General features: G+C 41.7%; 1 protein-coding gene across 1 annotated transcript in view; it reads right to left on the reverse strand.

Moving 5' to 3' along the window:
- Window positions 1-375: 375 nt before the first annotated feature.
- The window catches only part of AGPAT5 (1-acylglycerol-3-phosphate O-acyltransferase 5), a 48762-nt gene continuing 30487 nt past the window's right edge, over window positions 376-18650 (reverse strand). The window contains exons 6-8 of the mRNA XM_006050679.3: window positions 9646-9807; window positions 3930-4053; window positions 376-2918 (exon numbers count right to left, since the gene is read on the reverse strand). Coding sequence (XP_006050741.1) covers window positions 2693-2918; window positions 3930-4053; window positions 9646-9807 — 512 coding nt within the window. The 3' untranslated portion in view covers window positions 376-2692. The remainder of the gene's footprint in view (window positions 2919-3929; window positions 4054-9645; window positions 9808-18650) is intronic.

The following is an 18650-nucleotide window of genomic DNA, read 5'->3' on the forward strand; positions in this document are numbered from 1 at the left end:
AAGCAATTAATAATCTCCATACATCTTGGTGGTTCAGACGGGAAAGAATCTGCCTGCGTCAGGAACATCCCTTGGAGAAGGGAATGGCAACCTACTCCAGTATTCTTGCCTGGAGAATCCCAAGGACAGAGCAGCCTGGCGGGCTACAGTCCATGGGGCCAAAAAGAGTCAGACACAACTGAGCTACTAACATTCATTCATAAATCTTGAAAAATATATGGATGACCTTATACCTTATATAACCAAATTAACACACTGTGTCACAATTTTGAAGATTTTAATGTACTTAATGCAGGGCCAGCCATGGGGCCTATTTTATGTAAAGAGAGACTGTTGGTGAATTTTTGGGTCACAAAATGTTAAATAGCACAGACATCAGAGACAATGAAAGATTTTATTATCTCTTTTACTTTCATCCAAACACACCCTTTTGTGAAAAAGATAAAAGCATGCACATTGACTGTAGTCTTTTAAAGAAAAAACAAGTACTAAGCCGCAAGTCAACAATAATATAAACAAAACCTTAAATGATATTATGTGAAATTTACTGGTATATAGAGTTCTTAATTTCAGAAAATAATAATTCAAGTCATATCAATACATGTTAAAAAGAAGCTTCTAATTTTCAAAATATTTTGATACAAAAAAAATTTTAAACATTTTATAGACCTTTTGTGAGAAGAATTTAACGGTAGTTATAAGAAACATGCTGTTCAAGTGATCTTGTGCAGCTCACTTGGCCTTCTTCAAATCAGTTATAGTCAACATAATTCCAGTGGTATTGCTTCTTAAAATTTAGAGCATATCCATGACATTCAAAATAAGTTACACAACTTAATTTATTGTGATCTAATTAGAAATAGTTCCTAACTTTAGGACTGTTAAAAAAGAGTATTTAACAAAGACATGGCATTGACACAATTGCGCTTTAGAGGGTAAGAGAAAACTGCAATGTGGCGTAAGAACAAAAGTTTTACCTGCACCTTCATTTATAATGAGGCCAAAAGTATCCTGTGGGACTGTGTGTACACACACACATTACATACTAATGTGTGTATATACATACACATACTAAACTATGCACAAACCAGTTCATACTACCCAACTCTTCAGAGGGGTTTCTTGAAATAACTTACTCTGGTTCTGGAAAACCAGACAAAATTTCTCTTATTATTTATATTTTGTCTATCATGACTTAAGAGGTGTATTTCATCTGGGGCACTGATACAATTTTACAGCAAAAACCCATTACTTGGAAGCAGAAATGGGTATCTTAAGGGACTAATAGGCCATTGAGCTTGAATTGTAACATAAAAGTAGAGCAAATCACTTTAAAAGGTCCTCTTCTTGAGGGTTTGTTGTTCCAGGACTGAAAACTGTGTGATGTGGTTCCTGAAACATCACTCTTTTCAGGTGACTCTGATGAATTACGCAGCCCCATTAACACTAATGGGAACTAAACAAATTCACTCTGTCCTGATGGATTAAGTCTGTATTTACCGGCTTGAGGAAGGCAACTTCTTGACGTAAAACAACACAAAATGCCTTTGCCGCCGACAGTGGGCTGGCTCACAAGAGCTTAAACGGTTGAAGCCTGCGTCAGGACACAGTGCTTCCGGTGAGGCCCCGTATCCGCTGTGAGCAGCACCTCTGCTGATGATCTGGAGGAAAGGAACTCGAGTAGAATGGAAACCGACCATGATGACATAAAAACATGATTTTTGGACTAGACATTTCGCTGAACCCAAGGGTAACAGGCAAAAGGCACGTGCTAGTAAGTCTAGTCAGGTGTCTGAGAGCTCCCACCATCTTAAATATCTGTGGACTCAGGTCTAACAAAGGTTCACACTGATTATTTCGACATAAAAAAATAACAGGAAATCCTAAGGTTTTCAAGTACTTATGGCACAAATGTCATGAAGTTCTAGGAGCTAAGCCTAAATCTTCAAAAAGCTGAGCAATTTAAAGTTCTGCTACAATGAATCTGGATCACAATTCTACTTCTCCTTTTTTTTTTTACATTATTCTTTTGTATAGAGTACAGGGTGTGCAAATGAAGCTGTTTCAGTAAATATTAGAAATACTATTTTGCAAATATCAAGTGAAATCAGCTAACAACACAACACAATACAATAAAAGCCTGCGCTAACACAGAGCTTCTCCCACCAACATTCCCCGGCCCTTTCCTTGTGTGCCCTTCTTGGTTCTTAACTACAATTTCTTTCATTGACTTGGAGAAATTAAACAAAAGGCAAAATATTTCACAGTTGCAAGACACTAAGTACTTTAGTGATAAGAGTTGGCCCAGTCAAGTCTTAAATTGAAAATGAATACAGTAAAATACATTGCAAATTAATGTTCGTGAATGCCACTATTTGATATAACACAACAACAAATTATACAATCCTATCAATATTCTGCAGTTGACATTAGTTCATAGGAAATGCCAAGAATAATATAAACTCTGTTTACCTTTTCCCTTTCCAACAGCTTCTGGACTAAAGTTGCAAAACTGTGTATGTTTGCCCAAGACCAACTGAATATTGGCTTTAGTCAGAAATTCTGTTTTATCCAATGTTCAATCAACAAGGCTTTATTTACACTTATTAAATTCAGGAGCAATCGGATGTAACGTGCAGCCACCAACAATAAACAGCATAGCGCATCCCACCGCCTGGAGACAGCTACTCGTTTATGCTTTAATACTAACCCACAAGCAGCCAATCAAGGTTCCATAAATCCAGGTTTTCACATACAGTTTCCTTCCGGCCTCAGTCATAAGCAAACCAGCAGTCAAACCACTTAAGATCAAGAATGATGGTACGGTCTTCTTGAGACTTAGCTTAGAATTAACACTTTCTCCAGGAAATTTGTTTCTTCTTTCTGGGTCCGGTGAATCATAGAATTCTATAAGCAATCTACGGCCAGAATGAAAAAGAAAATTGCTTTAACTTTCAGATTTAGTCATTTCAATATTTTAATTCAACAAATATTTATTGGGTGCCTGTTAGAGAAGTTATAGGTCCTTATACGGAAATACTCAAAGAGTTGCTTTAATTGGAGTTTCTAGACATTAAAAAAAATCATTTTAATGGTGGATCCTACAACTCATGAATCCACTTTTTTCAAGAAGAGGGAAAAAAGTATCAATATTTAAAACACAGCTTTAAAAAAACAGAAAAAATATCCATTGATAGCAAAACAAACAGTAAATAAATAATATATCCTGAAGTTTTCATCCAAGAAAATTCAATGTCTAAATATCATCTCTAAGCCTAAGAACTCAGTTTTTATCTTCCTAAAAACAAAATTCTAAAATTTCTACTTTTAGGAATTTGTGTAAATCACAGGGAGCCTCAAACACTCCCCTCCCTGATCCCGAGAGGCCCCCACCTGGTACTTAAGAATAACACTCAGCATTTGCTCCAAAGTCATGTTATTAGCAGGAGAGACACCAGGTCAACCCCAGAAACTGTTTAGGCTCCAAAACACTAACAGCAAAACGACACTTTGGTCACAAAAATGTCAATTGCCCCTCTTTTTCCAACAAATGCCCTGGGGTCAGTTCCACATACCTATGAGGCACCATCCTCCACCCACGCCCTGCTGGCCCTCAGGCCGCACACCCTCCCCCAGGCCTGGAGCATCACAATGAGAAGCTTTCTGTGTGTCTTTTTGTAAAAAAAACTACATCTTACACAAATTATTGAAATGTGGTAAATAATGATGGACAGCCCCCCATAACAAGATCTTTTACAGTGACTTGTAACTGTCAAGGTTAAAACACGAATAGACGAAACATGGAATGAGATTTGAGTTTGTAAAAAGCATTCTTAAGACAATAATCTGTTTACACTCATTTCACATTGTTTACTATAGTGACCAAGCTGAGCCAATGTACTTGAAGGGCGAGAACTGTCATTACTCACTTATCTTTTATTTCAAAACGCTCATGAAGCCATCTTTTCATGGATACTTGTTCTTCTGGGATATTTTTTTTGTCTATACGATCAATGTGAACATGAATTTTTGGACATTCTTTGCAGAGAAATTCTAACAAGAAACAAAAATATTTCATTTTTATTAGTTTAGAATTCAGTTATATAAAATACCAACGAAAATGAGGTTTAAAAAAGTTTTAAAACAAAGTTCAGAGTCTTTCTTTAGCAAAGACAAAAAAAAAAGAAAATAAAGATTACAAACTGGTGGTCTGGGGTTTCAGGCGGAAGCAGTATAATTCCCAAGTCTCCCATAGTCCCTAGGTCATGAGTTAAATCAACCAGATGGTACTTCTCATGCCAACAACTGTTTCAAGTTGAACAGGCAGCCCAAGTCAGGAGGCTAGCCTCTACCAGAAGTATGCACCCACCCTCTAAAGGGATTCCCATATGCCAACCATCCTCAGGCCCACCAGTCACCTTCATGGAGCTGAGTGCTTGTCACAGGTCACTGGGACCGGATGGATGTGCCTGGGCTGGGGACATGAAGCCACCCTACCCCACAGACCCCAGCACTGACCCGTGGCTCGGCCATGGCTCCGCAGGCCTCCGCCCACCCCCAACTCCGTGAGTTGCCAGTGGTGTCTACTCACTGGTGTGCCTTGCTTCCCTGATCCTTGCCATATTTTAACATATTTTAGTTGCTCTGGGAACCAAATTTCTTTTTGTGGAATAGCTCTGGGCCTTTCAACAGCTAGTTACTAAAAAATGCTAGCCTAAAAATTAGCAGACAGTCTTTTTTTCAGCCCAGGTTGCACAAGGGATGAGGTCAGGATTTATTCCAAGATAAGAAAGAACTTTGAGCCCGGAAATTTCCTTTTTTGGATGTGACTTTCTGTGAAGACATGACCATGCTAACATATTTAAATTCCTGGAGAAGAAGGAAATGTTGCTAAGAGATTTAAGAGACAACTGTGTTCCCTGGGTGGGCATGCAAGTAGGGGGACAAGACCGTTTATCTCAAGTTGGAATGTGCTCACAGGTGTGTTCAGGAAACAGTGGCTGGTGTGTTGTGAAGCTGGAGGAAGACAGGAAGCTAGCTGATCCTTAAAGGCTCCACCTCTGGACCCCGCACACAGCCCTTCTTGTGAATTCTCTCTGCAACTACTTTCCTCCACTTCTGGTGTCAAGCCGCAGTAACGCATTTCAGTCATCAAAAATTATCTTATTGTTTGTATACTCTTAGGAGTGAACTAGCTTTGATGATAAATGTGCAAAACACTGCCATAAGAAGATTGCACTTTTACAATATTTTTCTCTTTCTTTTTCTCAAGTTCCGTTTTCTTTAAATCAAAGACCAGCGTAGGAAGTGCTTTCCGGAGCAGAACTGCGCATGCGTGAAGAGCACAGACAGTGAGTCAGGTGGCCTGGGCTCTGACCCCTCACCAGCCTGGGCAGATCTTGGTGTGCAGCCTCTCTGCACACCTTTCTACGTGTGTCCATCCACAAGACATGACGGTAGCAGACCCGGCCTGGGAGGCTGTCGTGAGGGTGATGGGGCAGAACAGGACCCAGCACACACCTGTGTGGAGTGTCAGTCATTGGAGTTTGCTGGCTGCACGTGGCTCCTCACCTCACCGCATTTCTATTTCTGACACGTAAAAATGCAGGAGCTGGCACCAACTTTCCTGCCTTTGCTTAATCATCTACACCTGCCCCTAACATTTCCTGCCCCTTAATTAAGCGGGTATCCGGTTGACACTGCATTCACTGTGGATGTCCCCCGAGTCCCGGGGCACAGATGTACAGAATCTGCAAGGACACGAAACCAGGTGCACTTCTGGGGTCAGAAACGAATGCGTGTGAACTCAAGTGTTTGGAACGTGTCACCCATCCTTAAAGACGCCCATGTGAGAGAGGACCCGAAAGGTCCCCTGGATGCTTTTGGCTTTTTCTCACCTAGAAGGTACATGTCAAAGTCGCTCAGTCATGTCCGACTTTTTGACCCTGTGGACCATAGCCCGCCAGGCTCCTCTGTCCATGAAATTCTCCAGGCAAGTATTTTGGAGTGGGTTGCCATTCCCTTCTTCAGGGGATCTTAAAGTCTCCCACGTTGCAGGCAGATTCTTTACCGTTTGAGCCACCAGGAAAACCGAAGAATGTACATAGTGCTTTGGCATTTACAACACACGTTTGTGCACGTCACTTCACTTGACCTTCATGCACATCTGCAGGCAAGGACTATCATTCCTTTGTGGGGGTGAAGGAACCAAGGCCCGGCATTGAGTCAAGCCAGGTCCCTGTGGTCAGGAATCCAGATACAGACCATACAAGCTCAGATCAGCGCCAGCGACGTCCAGGAGGTACTCCCACCAGAGACAAGAAATGAGTGACGGAAATATTTTCCTCAGTATTTCATGAGCTCCGATACCTACTTTAGTAAAAACTATTTAAGTTGGGGCACATTTCACAGGGCATGAGCAAACTTTATCCCATAATATTTAGGGAATGTAGGGAAAATTATTCTAATGAAGGTGTGATTTTTTTCTGACTACAGCTTTCCCAGCAGGTCCCTAGAGTATGCTGTATTCCAGGGCCGCACAGGAAATCTTCCAGGGCTCTAGACAGGCCACAAGGCTGAGTCTCCGGAGGAACCGAGTCGTGCTGCTCTGTGCCTCTGGAGCCCCCAAGAGGGGCGGGGCGCAACCCAGGGGCCCGGGAAGCCTGCCTCCCGCTCTGCCCCGCCTGGCTCATAACCCGCTCCCATCCCTCTGGGTAAAAACAAGAGCAGAACAATGCGACCTGAGCCCAACAGAAAACTGAGTAGGTTAACAGTTATATGCGCACACCGATCAACACTATGCAGCCTTTTAAAAAAATCATGTTAAGTGTATATAATGACATGTAAAGATGTTCATGACACTCTTAAGCCAAAAAAAAAAAAAAAAAAGAACTACACACACTACACACACACATATATATATGTATGTCTATATAAATACATACAGGCAGATACACACACCAACATACAGACATTACAAAAGACTTTGAAAAATATCTGAGGTGTTATCTGGGGTTGTATCTGGATAGGTGAGTTTGTAGAGTTTTTTTCCTTCTTCTGAGTTACCTGTAATTTTCCCCTTCAAGTATGTCTTATTTTCATATAAGAAAATATTTTAAAAAAGTTACCTGAGAATTATATAAAATACTTAAACAGAATATCAATTGTTGTCCTTTAGCTCACAATTTCTTCAAGTGTAACACTCATTTTAGAAACAGGAGTTATAAATCAATCACACTCGAATGGCCCTGTCTCACCTCTGCCCAATGGAGTCTGTCCACAGAAGCACTTGGACACTATTGCAAAGAGCAGGCGAAGGGCAGGAGGACCCCCTGATGGGCCCTGAGCGGAACGGACTATGAAATGGGAAGGACACGGCTCACTGCCTGCCGCCTGCCACTCTGCTGGGAGGCCCCGGCTGCCAGACGAGAGTCACCAGGAGGGTCATGGCAGGGTCATCCCCGCAGGGTCACGGGCACACAGCCCCGCCCCCACTCAGGACAGCCTGTGAGCAGCCAGGCTGAGGCACCCCAGGGAACTCGGATGGAAGCAATTCCCCTGCAGGGCTGGGAGCCACACTGGCCTATGGCACATCAATGAACCATCTGGCAACTTTATGGAAAAAATTGCTGCACTCCTACCAACAAAGTGCAAAAGTCCCTGGGACACTTTACTCACCCACAGGCATGGGCTCTAACCTGTTATTTGGGGTTTCTGCCAGTTTGATAGCAAAAAATGGTTATTGACTTTTTCTTATTATGAACATTTTTTTCTGTGAACTGGCTGTTCTTACCCTTTACTCATTTTTCTAATGAGTGACCGATCATATCAGTTTATAGGTACACTTTGTACATTAAGGAAATTAGCTTTCTTTTTCCTGCAGTCCCCTTGTCTTCAGTCTTCTGGTTTTACTCTGGTGTGCTTTTGCTTGAAGAAATATTTATTCTTAATTGACTGAAATAATTTTTTTGTACGTGGCTTCTGAATGTAAGAGAAAAGCCAACCTTTTCAAAACTAGAGGCCCTGTGTCCAGATGACCCAAAGCCAGCTAAGGTGCTGAACAAGCGGAGCAGTGGGAGGAAGGGCCTCACCTGGGAAACCCAGCCCTAAGACGTGTGCCCCCAAAAGGCACTTCTGGCCTAACTGTGAGGAGACGGAGTCACTAACACCAAGCACTGCCTTCTATACACACTGTGCCCTGGGAGTGCAAAAGCTCTGTGAGCTACAAAGGGGCACCTTTGTCAGGGACAAGGTCACAGCTCAGATGAGGGCGACAGCAGGAAGGTGGCCTGGCCTACACACCGAAGCCACCGCAGGCGGAGCGGGAGGGTCTCCGTGACAGGCAGGAAACCAGCAGCCCCAAGGGCCTCGAGCAGGTGGCGACGACGTGAAGGAGCTCGGGGCTGGGCACCGAGGCCCTGGCCAGCAGCATCCTGGGGACCCTGTGGACGCTGCCTGGCCCACGGGTTCTTACCATGGGACCTCGTCTCAATAAAAGCAGCCTTCTAAAAAGGTTATTATGGGAATTACATCTGGTTTCCATAAACAAAAAAATATGTTTAGCCTTGTTTTCTAAAGAATGCTTGATAAACTCATGGCAGTACTGTTGAATAACTACATGTATGTCCGTCTTCAAATGTAAAACTCGGTCAAGGACTCTTTCAATGGTTCAAAAAGAGTAAAAAGTATTATATGTTGCCTTTTGTTTGTAAATTAAATTTGTACCTACAATAGACAAGCAATAGAAGATAAGGGGTACCGGTGGTGGGGAGAGCAGGTGGACGGGTTTTGGTAGAGACAAGCCCGCACACTTTCTCTGCAGCTCCCACTTCGCTCTGCGGTGACAGTGAATCAGGAGAGCGGTCAGTCTGTAGATGGGGCCCGTCCGGGTGCCCTTCCTCCTCCGCCAGCCGCTTTCCACTGTTCAGCCGCATTCTGCTCACCCCACTGTCCTCTTTCCCCTCCTTCCTCTGGGAGTCACTCTCCCTTCTGAACATTCGCCTTCAAGAGATCCTGCTGAGACGCGCTAGACAAGCCGGTTCCACATCCAGAGCTGCTGAGGGGAAATACTAGGCCGATATACCTTGAAGAGTGGATGGAAAACTCCACATGCTTCCTGCTGCCCAGCCCCACATCCAGAGGTCTCCAACGGTCAAGAGTGCGCTTATATTGAACTAAAACATGCTGCCCACTTAAAATCATGGCCCATAAGTTCTTAATACTTGAGCCCATGGTTGAAAAAAGAAAAAGTCATGCGTGACGGTTCTTCTTATCTGTGATACTAGAGTTCACAAATGTTGCATGAAAAACACACATAAAGAGAACTTTGACCGAGGGCACAACTCAGTGTTGCTAACTTAGCATTTTCCCTGGTCTCTCCTTCCTCTGTTTTATGGAGCTTTTCCATCTCTATGTGTGAACCTTAGGCAGAAAGAGGCCGAGTTAATGATACCGGGCAAATCCAAAGGACTAATGGGACAGCCAAGCAGAGCTAACGAAATTACTGCCATTACAGATTAATAAAAAATACATCAAGGGTACACATTTTGAAAATATATCGATGTAACATAATAGAACACACTTACCCTTTAAAAAAATATACCCCACATTCATAAACATAAATGACTTACTGGAAAACAAACTTACCAGCCATGGATGGTGCTTCCTTCCGCTGCCCTTTATCATCCACAGACCCTTCAAAAGCCACTGTAACATCATAAACGGCATCCAAATAATCCTTCATAGAATCAAAAGCAACGTGAGTTGCCTTTATTCTTGGTGTCAGCACATGTTTTAATACTGGAAGGCCTAGAAGAGAAGTTGAGTCAGCATGGCCGTGTATTAGTTACAAAACCCCTTGGCAACAGACTGTAACTTCTAAACTGTTTTTATAGGAAAGTTGAGACCACATTTTCATGTGCCTTTCTCAGCTTAAACCAACATTCATTTAATGCACTTACCACACACCCACATGTATAAGACCGAGCAGGAAGCTGTTGGAAAACCTGCCCTCAAAAGGCTTATGCCTCTCAGAAACCCTCCAATTTGGAAAACTAAGACAAGAGCAAACATACAATCCTTATTTCTGAGGACAGAATAAAAGTGGTAGCACCTTGCCCGTGGTCACTCAGGATTCAGGAGTAAAATTCCTAATTTCTGACTCCAAGTCCAGGATTCTTTTAGTTCTATGTCTACTCAAATAGAGATGAAGTGCAACTCCCCAAACAACCCCCACTGTGTACAACACCTGAACTGAGAGCAGCTGTGATCCATATAAAATGTGAAATACTGACTCTATATTTTAGGGTAACTAAAGAATCTAGTTTCCCAGTAAACTTTTAAAAAAAATCTGAAATCTAATTCACAGACCATAAAATTCACCACTGTAAAGTATACAACTCCGTTGATTTTAGTTTATTCAAAGGACTATACAACCATCACCACTATCAAACTCCAGACCGTTTTCATTACTCCAAAGACCTTTCACCCTGGCAGACACGGCCAGGAAGACACCCTCTTCTTTCACTCCACTCCCCATTACCACAAAGCTACTTTCAGTCTCTATGAATTTCCCAATTATGGACAAATCATATAAACGAGATCAAAGCATGTGGACTGTTGTGTCTGGCATGTACATCAGTACTTTATTACTTGTTATGGCTGAATAATGTTCTATTGCATGGATATACCAGACTGTGCTAATCCACTGATGTATGTCTGGGTTGTTTTCACCCTTTGGCTATTATGAGTAATGCAGCTGTGGACACCCATGTAAATTGCATATGAATAATGCACTCAAGTCTTGGTATGAAAGTACAATTATTTACACACACACACACACACTTTTAAAAGCTTCTTTAAGTGAGAAAATACTACCATATAAATGGTAGACTAATTCAACATGTTCATTAGTGCTCCCGTGAGTGTTAAGAATTTGCTCCTTTCCCTTCCTATTTCCTAGGAGTTGGTGAATGACAGGGAAGGCTGGTGTGCTATGGTCCATGGCGGCTCGAAGAGTCGGACACAACTGAGCAACTGAACTGAACTGAACTTCCTATTTCCTACTCCCCGCCACTGCCGCCGCCCACCCCCCACCGCCCCCACTTCCTGGTTTAGAATATTTATTGACAATTTAACAGAAAAGTGCAGCTCTCTGAAAAAGTGATAGGAAAACAAACCATTAAAAAAAAACTCAATTTGGATTTTCTACTGCTTCTCTCCAGGGAAAATTAGCTGCATAAGAAAGAACAGCTATAGCATGTTGGGATCTTCCTGCAGAAGAATTTTTAAAATGCAGAGTGGTGTGGGAAAGAAAAAGATTCCCACAACCACATATCTGACTTGAGTCCCTGGGGCAGAAACAGTTTAATTTATTCACAAACTTATAACAAAAACCTGAACAGTATACCAGGCTGGGAAACATTTGTCAATTAAATTAGTTAATACTTCCTTCTCTGCTCTTGGAATTCACCCAACTTTATGAAGTCCACAGTTCCACAGTATCACCCTGTGGCAATTAATTATTAGAATCTAAGTAAGTCAGTAAGAAGACAGAAAAGTAATACTTCCCTAAAAATGAGTTATAACAAAAGTTTGGGAAAATCGACTGGCAGATGAATAAGAAACACCCATCACTAGTAGGTGAAGAAAGTGAAGACAGAATGTTCTCACTGTGGAAGGTATAGGGCCACTCCACTATCCCCAAATCTTGGATCATTATTATAAAACTAACTTCATAATAACACTATAGAGACCAGTTAGAATTTCAGTACAGAGTCAAACAATAGGCATTCGTAATTAACTACTTGAGCTTGAGCCCACCACACTGCCTCTAGGGAACTCAGAAAACCCCTGAGCCTGGAACAGGAAAATGTTAGCTAATTAAATTAATTCTTCCTGGTCAACATCTAATCTGTTTTAGTATCTGCTTTGCCTTGCTTCCACCTCCAGACCTCCTGACTTCTAGCTGGCACTAACAATATTCTAGCTTACCCTAGACCAAACTTCTCCCTGAGGGCCAACATGGTGACGCTTCATATAACTGAAATTTTGTTGTTAAATAAATACCACTGAATGGAATATCTTTATTGGTCCAAGTAGGAAATTTTACAATATATATGTATGTGTATATATTGCCATATATATATACACAGACATATACACGGCTTCCCAGGCTGAGTGGTAAGGAATCTTCCTGTCAAGTAGGACACAGAAGTTCGATCCCTGGGTTGGGAAGATTCCTTGGAGAAGGAAATGGCTACCCACTCCAGCCTGGGAAATCCCATGGACAGAGGAGCCCAGCAGGCTACATTCCACAGGGTTGCAAAGAGTTGGACATGACTGAGTGAGTGACTGAGCGCACACACACTTAATTTGTGTACTTAATTTGTGGGAGTCAGGTGAGATGATTGTGTGTCTGTGTGTGTAGTCACTAGGTCATGCTGCCATTTCTTTCCCCAGGCATCTTCCTGACCCAGGGATTGAACCTGCATCTCCTGCATAGGCAGATGGATTCTTTATCATTGTGCTAACTGGGCAGCCCAACATAAAAAGATTACTCACACTTAAAGATTTTTTTCACTTACTTATGGTGCTGCTGCTACTGCTAAGTTGCTTCAGTCGTGTCCGACTCTTAGCGACCCCATGGACTGCAGCCTACCAGGCTCCTCCATCCATGGGATTTTCCAGGCAAGAGTACTGGAGTGGGGTGCCATTGCCTTCTCATATCAACTGGTAAAAGCTTGAGGAAAAAGAGCATGCTGGAGAAAGGCCAAGATAGAGGCCTGTAGGGTAGAAAGTGGGGGAAACCCCACTTTGGACAGATGACCAAAGGTGAACTAATTTATTTGGAAATATGAATAAGTCTTTTTTTAAAGGAATGACTAACACTTAGTTTCAGGTAAAAAGCAAATTTAGAGATCATTAATCTAACAATTCATGAAGTAGACAGTAACACTGGGTCATCTATAGAGATATAGATGTGAACCTAGAGTCTTCATTGTCAAATAGAGTGAAGTCAGTCAGAAAGAGAAAAACAAATATCGTATATTAACGCATATACATGGATTCTAGGAAAATGGTTCAGATGAATCTATGTGCAGGGCAGAAATGGAGATGCAGATGTAGAGAAGGAACTTGCAGACACAGAGTGGGAAGAAGAGGGAGGGATGAGTTGAGACAGAAGCACTGACGTACACACACGACCGTGTGCAAAACAGCCAGCAGGAATCTGCACAAAGCACATGGAGCTTAGCTCAGGGCTCTGCAATGAGCCAGGCAAGTGGGCTGAGGGGTCCAGGGAGGCTCAGGAGGAAGGGGATGGATGGCTCACACTGTTACACAGCAGAAACGAATGCAACTTTGTAAAGCAATTATAATCCAATAAAACAATGTAAGAATTCATGACACTCTAATACAGACATACCTTAAATAACAACTCTAATTATAAATAAATATATTTTGTGACTAATACATTTTTGAAGGAAAATACTTCTAGGGAAGAGTGATAGCCAGGGCCTTGAAATATTTAGGATTTATTAGACAGACAGACACACCCACACCCACCACCCCTACCTCTTAACCAGACATCACCACATCAGTGGTATATGGTGTAATGACCTCAACATGCAAACAAGCGTCAAATGTTAAAAATCTAAATTAAAAAAGGTTGGTTTGGGTTTGTTTTTCTATTTGTTTACTAAGTCAGATTCAAATGAAGGTGTACTTTAGGAGTAAAATTAATGTTTTGAAGCAAAACATACAACAAACTAACAAGAAGTGCTATTAAGTTTCAATTTTCCGGAAGAAAAATTAGCTTAACAGCTGGAAAAACGAGTTCGTTTGTTTTTATTTTCAAGCCATCTCCTTTAGTTGTGAGCTAAGAGGAAAGAAAACAGGAAACACTCTTTCTAGCTATACTGTTCACAAATCAACTTCCTTTGTGGGCGGTGGAAAACAATTACCATTAGAATTATAAGAAAATATATTTTTAATAAATAGTGAGTTTTCCCAGTTACAGGATTTAAAGAATAGTCAGCAGTTAAAAACTGTATCCATGAGAAAAATTATCCATTTTTCTGAGAAAGATCTGTAACTCACAGAAAGATGACAGACCAGTAGTGGTCAGTTACTGGTGACTAGGGTTAATATTAGATTTAAAATGCAAGTATATATCATTATTATGCTATTTTAAGAATTACTTACAAGTACTTGCGTTAGTATTATAAAATTAGCTTGGATTTTTAAACATACGTAACTTTTAGTAGTTATATATAAGCTACTAAGTTTATAACGTAAATAATAACATGTTTGTGGTTTTAAGTCACTACAGTTTGGGATAATGTGTTATACATCAGTGAATAACAAACACAATCATGTTTTCTCTCTCCTATTAAATCATAAACTCCTGAAAGACATTATACAGCTAGTTGTACCACCTTAGCAGACTGTGTGACATATTTAGAAATAAAAAATGAAATCAGTAGTCTATGAGGACTTAAAGCGCTCTAGGTTAACTTCTCCCAAGTTCAACTCAAATCAACTCATTAAAAACACATGTTCCAAGACGTAGTTGATTCCTTAATCACAATAAAATACACCAGATTTTACAAGACACATGAAAAGGAACAATAAAAAAATTCCCAAATATTAAGTTTATTGTTTCTCTTTCATCTCATCTAACATAAAATTCTAATTCCCAAACAGAATTAAAGTGGATATGAGATGACACATAAGAGTTTCTGAAAATTTATAGTTTATTAGCCTTCATAACTCAAGACTTTATGAAGAGTCTCAAACAAGTTCACCTATAAACTCTTTTAAGCTTCAAAGAGTAAAATATATATTTTGTTACCGTCAGGGCTTAGCAATGTAGAATCGTTACAGAAGGAATAATTTAGGAGAGCTGCAATATTCTGAAATCCTAAGAATGTACTCCATAAAACCCCCAACTTTTGTGTAACAATTCTAGGTCATTGTTTTCTTTCTTGTATAAATTTAGTAAGCAGCTCCTTAAACAAAAGAAGACATTTTTACAATAGAACTTTTCTGAGACTAATACATACGAATGTGAATAACTCTCCAAGGAAAGGATATAAATGCAACATTCTCTAAACCCACTTGCACATGGAACACTTTCCCCCCATCCCCTGCAAACTCTTGTAGGCTCAGTTACTACATGCTTTTAGAACAAGGGAATTAAGACGGTGACTTCTTAAATAAAACACAATGAACTAATTAAAAAGAATACTGCTCAGTGGCTTCCCTTCAACTCTGGAGTGAAGTCCAGACCACCACGCCCAGACAGAACTCAGAGTCTTCTGTGGTGGCTGGACTCACACAGCTCTTCCTTGCTCATCCGGGGCTTGAAGACATCAAGCTTTTTGCTCATAACTCCACGTCTTTGCTATTATTGTTTCTTACACCTAGAATCTCTTCGTTTCACCACACGTGTCGGTCTTAATTCTACCTTTCCGATGGACACCCTCTGTTAGCTGGTTCTCTTTCCCTTCAACTCCCACGGATTGCTGTCTGTGCTTCTCCCATCTCATCTCTTTATACATCACAAACATGTGTGCTTACCACTATCTGTATAAGGACTCCTCTGCTTTGTAAAATAAGTATTTCTTAAAGGAATTAGTCTTTCTATTTTATCCCTTAGGATCACCTATAGCTTTTTGCCATTGTTAACAGATTTACCTGTGGCAAATCTCCACATTCTAAGTTAGAAGTAATGACCCAGTAAACGTATGTATATGTAATATACATACGCTAGTAAAGTAATGCTCAAAATTCTCCAAGCCAGGCTTCAGCAATATGTGAACCGTGAACTTCCTGATGTTCAAGCTGGTTTTAGAAAAGGCAGAGGAACCAGAGATCAAATTGTCAACATCCGCTGGATCATGGAAAAAGCAAGAGTTCCAGAAAAACATCTATTTCTGCTTTATTGACTATGCCAAAGCCTTTGACTGTGTGGATCACAATAAACTGTGGAAAATTCTGAAAGAGATGGGAATACCAGACCACCTGATCTGCTTCTTGAGAAATTTGTATGCAGGTCAGGAAGCAACAGTTAGAACTGGACATGGAACAACAGACTGCTTCCAAATAGGAAAAGGAGTACGTCAAGGCTGTATATTGTCACCCTGTTTATTTAACTTATATGCAGAATACATTATGAGAAACGCTGGACTGGAAGAAACACAAACTGGAATCAAGATTGCCGGGAGAAATATCAATAATCTCAGATATGCAAATGACACCACCCTTATGGCAGAAAGTGAAGAGGACCTAAAAAGCCTCTTGATGAAAGTGAAAGTGGAGAGTGAAAAAGTTGGCTTAAAGCTCAACATTCAGAAAACGAAGATCATGGCATCTAGTCCCATCACTTCATGGGAAATAGATGGGGAAACAGTGGAAACAGTGTCAGACTTTATTTTTCTGGGCTCCAAAATCACTACAGATGGTGACTGCAGCCATGAAATTAAAAGACGCTTACTCCTTGGAAGGAAAGTTATGACTAACCTAGATAGCATATTCAAAAGCAGAGACATTACTTTGCCAACAAAAGTTCGTCTAGTCAAGGCTATGGTTTTTCCTGTGGTCATGTATGTATGTGAGAGTTGGACTGTGAAGAAGGCTGAGCGCCAAAGAATTGATGCTTTTGAAGTGTGGTGTTGGAGAAGACTCTTGAGAGTCCCTTGGACTGCAAGGAGATCCAACCAGTCCATTCTGAAGGAGATCAGCCCTGGGATTTCTTTGGAAGGAATGATGCTAAAGCTGAAACTCCAGTACTTTGGCCACCTCATGCGAAGAGTTGACTCATTGGAAAAGACTCTGATGCTGGGAGGGATTGGGGGCAGGAGGAGAAGAGGACGACAGAGGATGAGATGGCTGGATGGCATCGCTGACTCGATGGATGTGAGTCTCAGTGAACTCCGGGAATTGGTGATGGACAGGGAGGCCTGGCGTGCTGCGATTCATGGGGTTGCAAAGAGTCGGACACAACTGAGCGACTGATCTGATCTGATCTGATACCAGACTTTATCTATAAACATTATGTCACTGAACCTCACAAAAGCCCTATGAAGATAACTGCTGATACAAATAAGAAAACAGACCAAAAAACAAAGCAACTTGTCGAAGGTTATATGAATAATATACGCCTGAGAATGCAGCCCAAAGCTAATGTTCATCTAAGACTAAACACTGGTTCAAGAAGGATACTTGATATACAACATAAAGAAAAGCTGAGAGAACCTTGCAGAGAGAGGCCCAGCTGACAGGGTGCGTGTGGGAAGAGAAGCACTGCATTTGACACAGCCAGTACGGGTCATGCCTTTGAGCCAGGCAAGTGAAACTCTCTACTGGGCAGCTGTACAGGAAAGTCAAGAATCAGGGAGAGACGTGTGGGTGAGAGACAGTTTTTTGTGAGGCATCAGCAGTCAAATAAATGGTGGTGACATTAGAGGAAGGCCACTGTGAAAAACACAGAAAGCGAAATAAATGAAAAAGACTCGAGTCAGACATGGGAAACAGCACAGGAAACAGGAAAGGATGAAGCAGAAGAGGACAGAGAGGAGATTAAGTGGGAAGTGCCAGAAAGGCGGGAGGAAAGGAGACGAGCGCGACAGAAATCTCGGGAGAGAACTTCAGTAAGCACCAAGGATTCCACCTCCAAGCATGATTGATTAACCAGAATTAACTAGAAGCAGACACTCTGTTTCTCTGATGCACCAGCCCATTTCAATTGCTCACTGTATAGGGGTCAGAGCAGAGACACACAGCAGACCCTCAGAAGCACCGCAGAGGCCCCGGCCAGTGCTGGAACAACGCACCCGCTCAGACAGAACGCACGTGATCCAGCCAGCCTCCCAGACACCTCTGGGAGCACAGCCCACCTGGCTAAACTGTACACCTACCTGTGTATCAGCTATCCAGGTCTCTAAAAGATGGATGCTAAGAACATCCTCATTACTGGGGACATCAATAGCTTTAAGTACTGCAGACTAACTTTGTGTAATATTCTCCATTAGGAGCTTCACATATCTTTAATCCTTACACAGATTTAGGTATACCCAACATTCAGAAAACTAAGATCATGGCATCTGGTCCTATCACTTCATGGGAAATAGATGGGGAAACAGTGGCAGACTTTATTTTTTGGGGCTCCAAAATCACTGCAGGTGGTGACTGCAGCCATGAAATTAAAAGACACTTACTCCCTGGGAGGAAAGTTATGACTAACCTAGATAGCATATTCAAAAGCAAAGACGTTACTTTGTCAACAAAGGTCCGTCTAGTCAAGGCTATGGTTTTTCCAGTGGTCATGTACTGATGTGAAAGTTGGACTGTGAAGAAAGCTGAGGGCCGAAGAATTGATGCTTTTGAAGTGTGGTGTTGGAGAAGACTCTAGAGAGTCCCTTGGACTGCAAGGAGATCCAACCAGTCCATTCTGAAGGAGATCAGCCCTGGGTGTTCTTTGGAAGGACTGATGCTAAAGCTGAAACTCCAGTACTTTGGCCCACCTCATGTGAAGAGTTGACTCATTGGGAAAGACTCTGCTGCTGGGAGGGATTGGGGGCAGGAGGAGAAGGGGACGACAGAGGATGAGATGGCTGGATGGCATCACTAATTCGATGGACATGAGTTTG

Source organism: Bubalus bubalis, chromosome 1 (genome assembly GCF_019923935.1).
Source record: "Bubalus bubalis isolate 160015118507 breed Murrah chromosome 1, NDDB_SH_1, whole genome shotgun sequence".
NCBI lineage: Eukaryota > Metazoa > Chordata > Mammalia > Artiodactyla > Bovidae > Bubalus > Bubalus bubalis.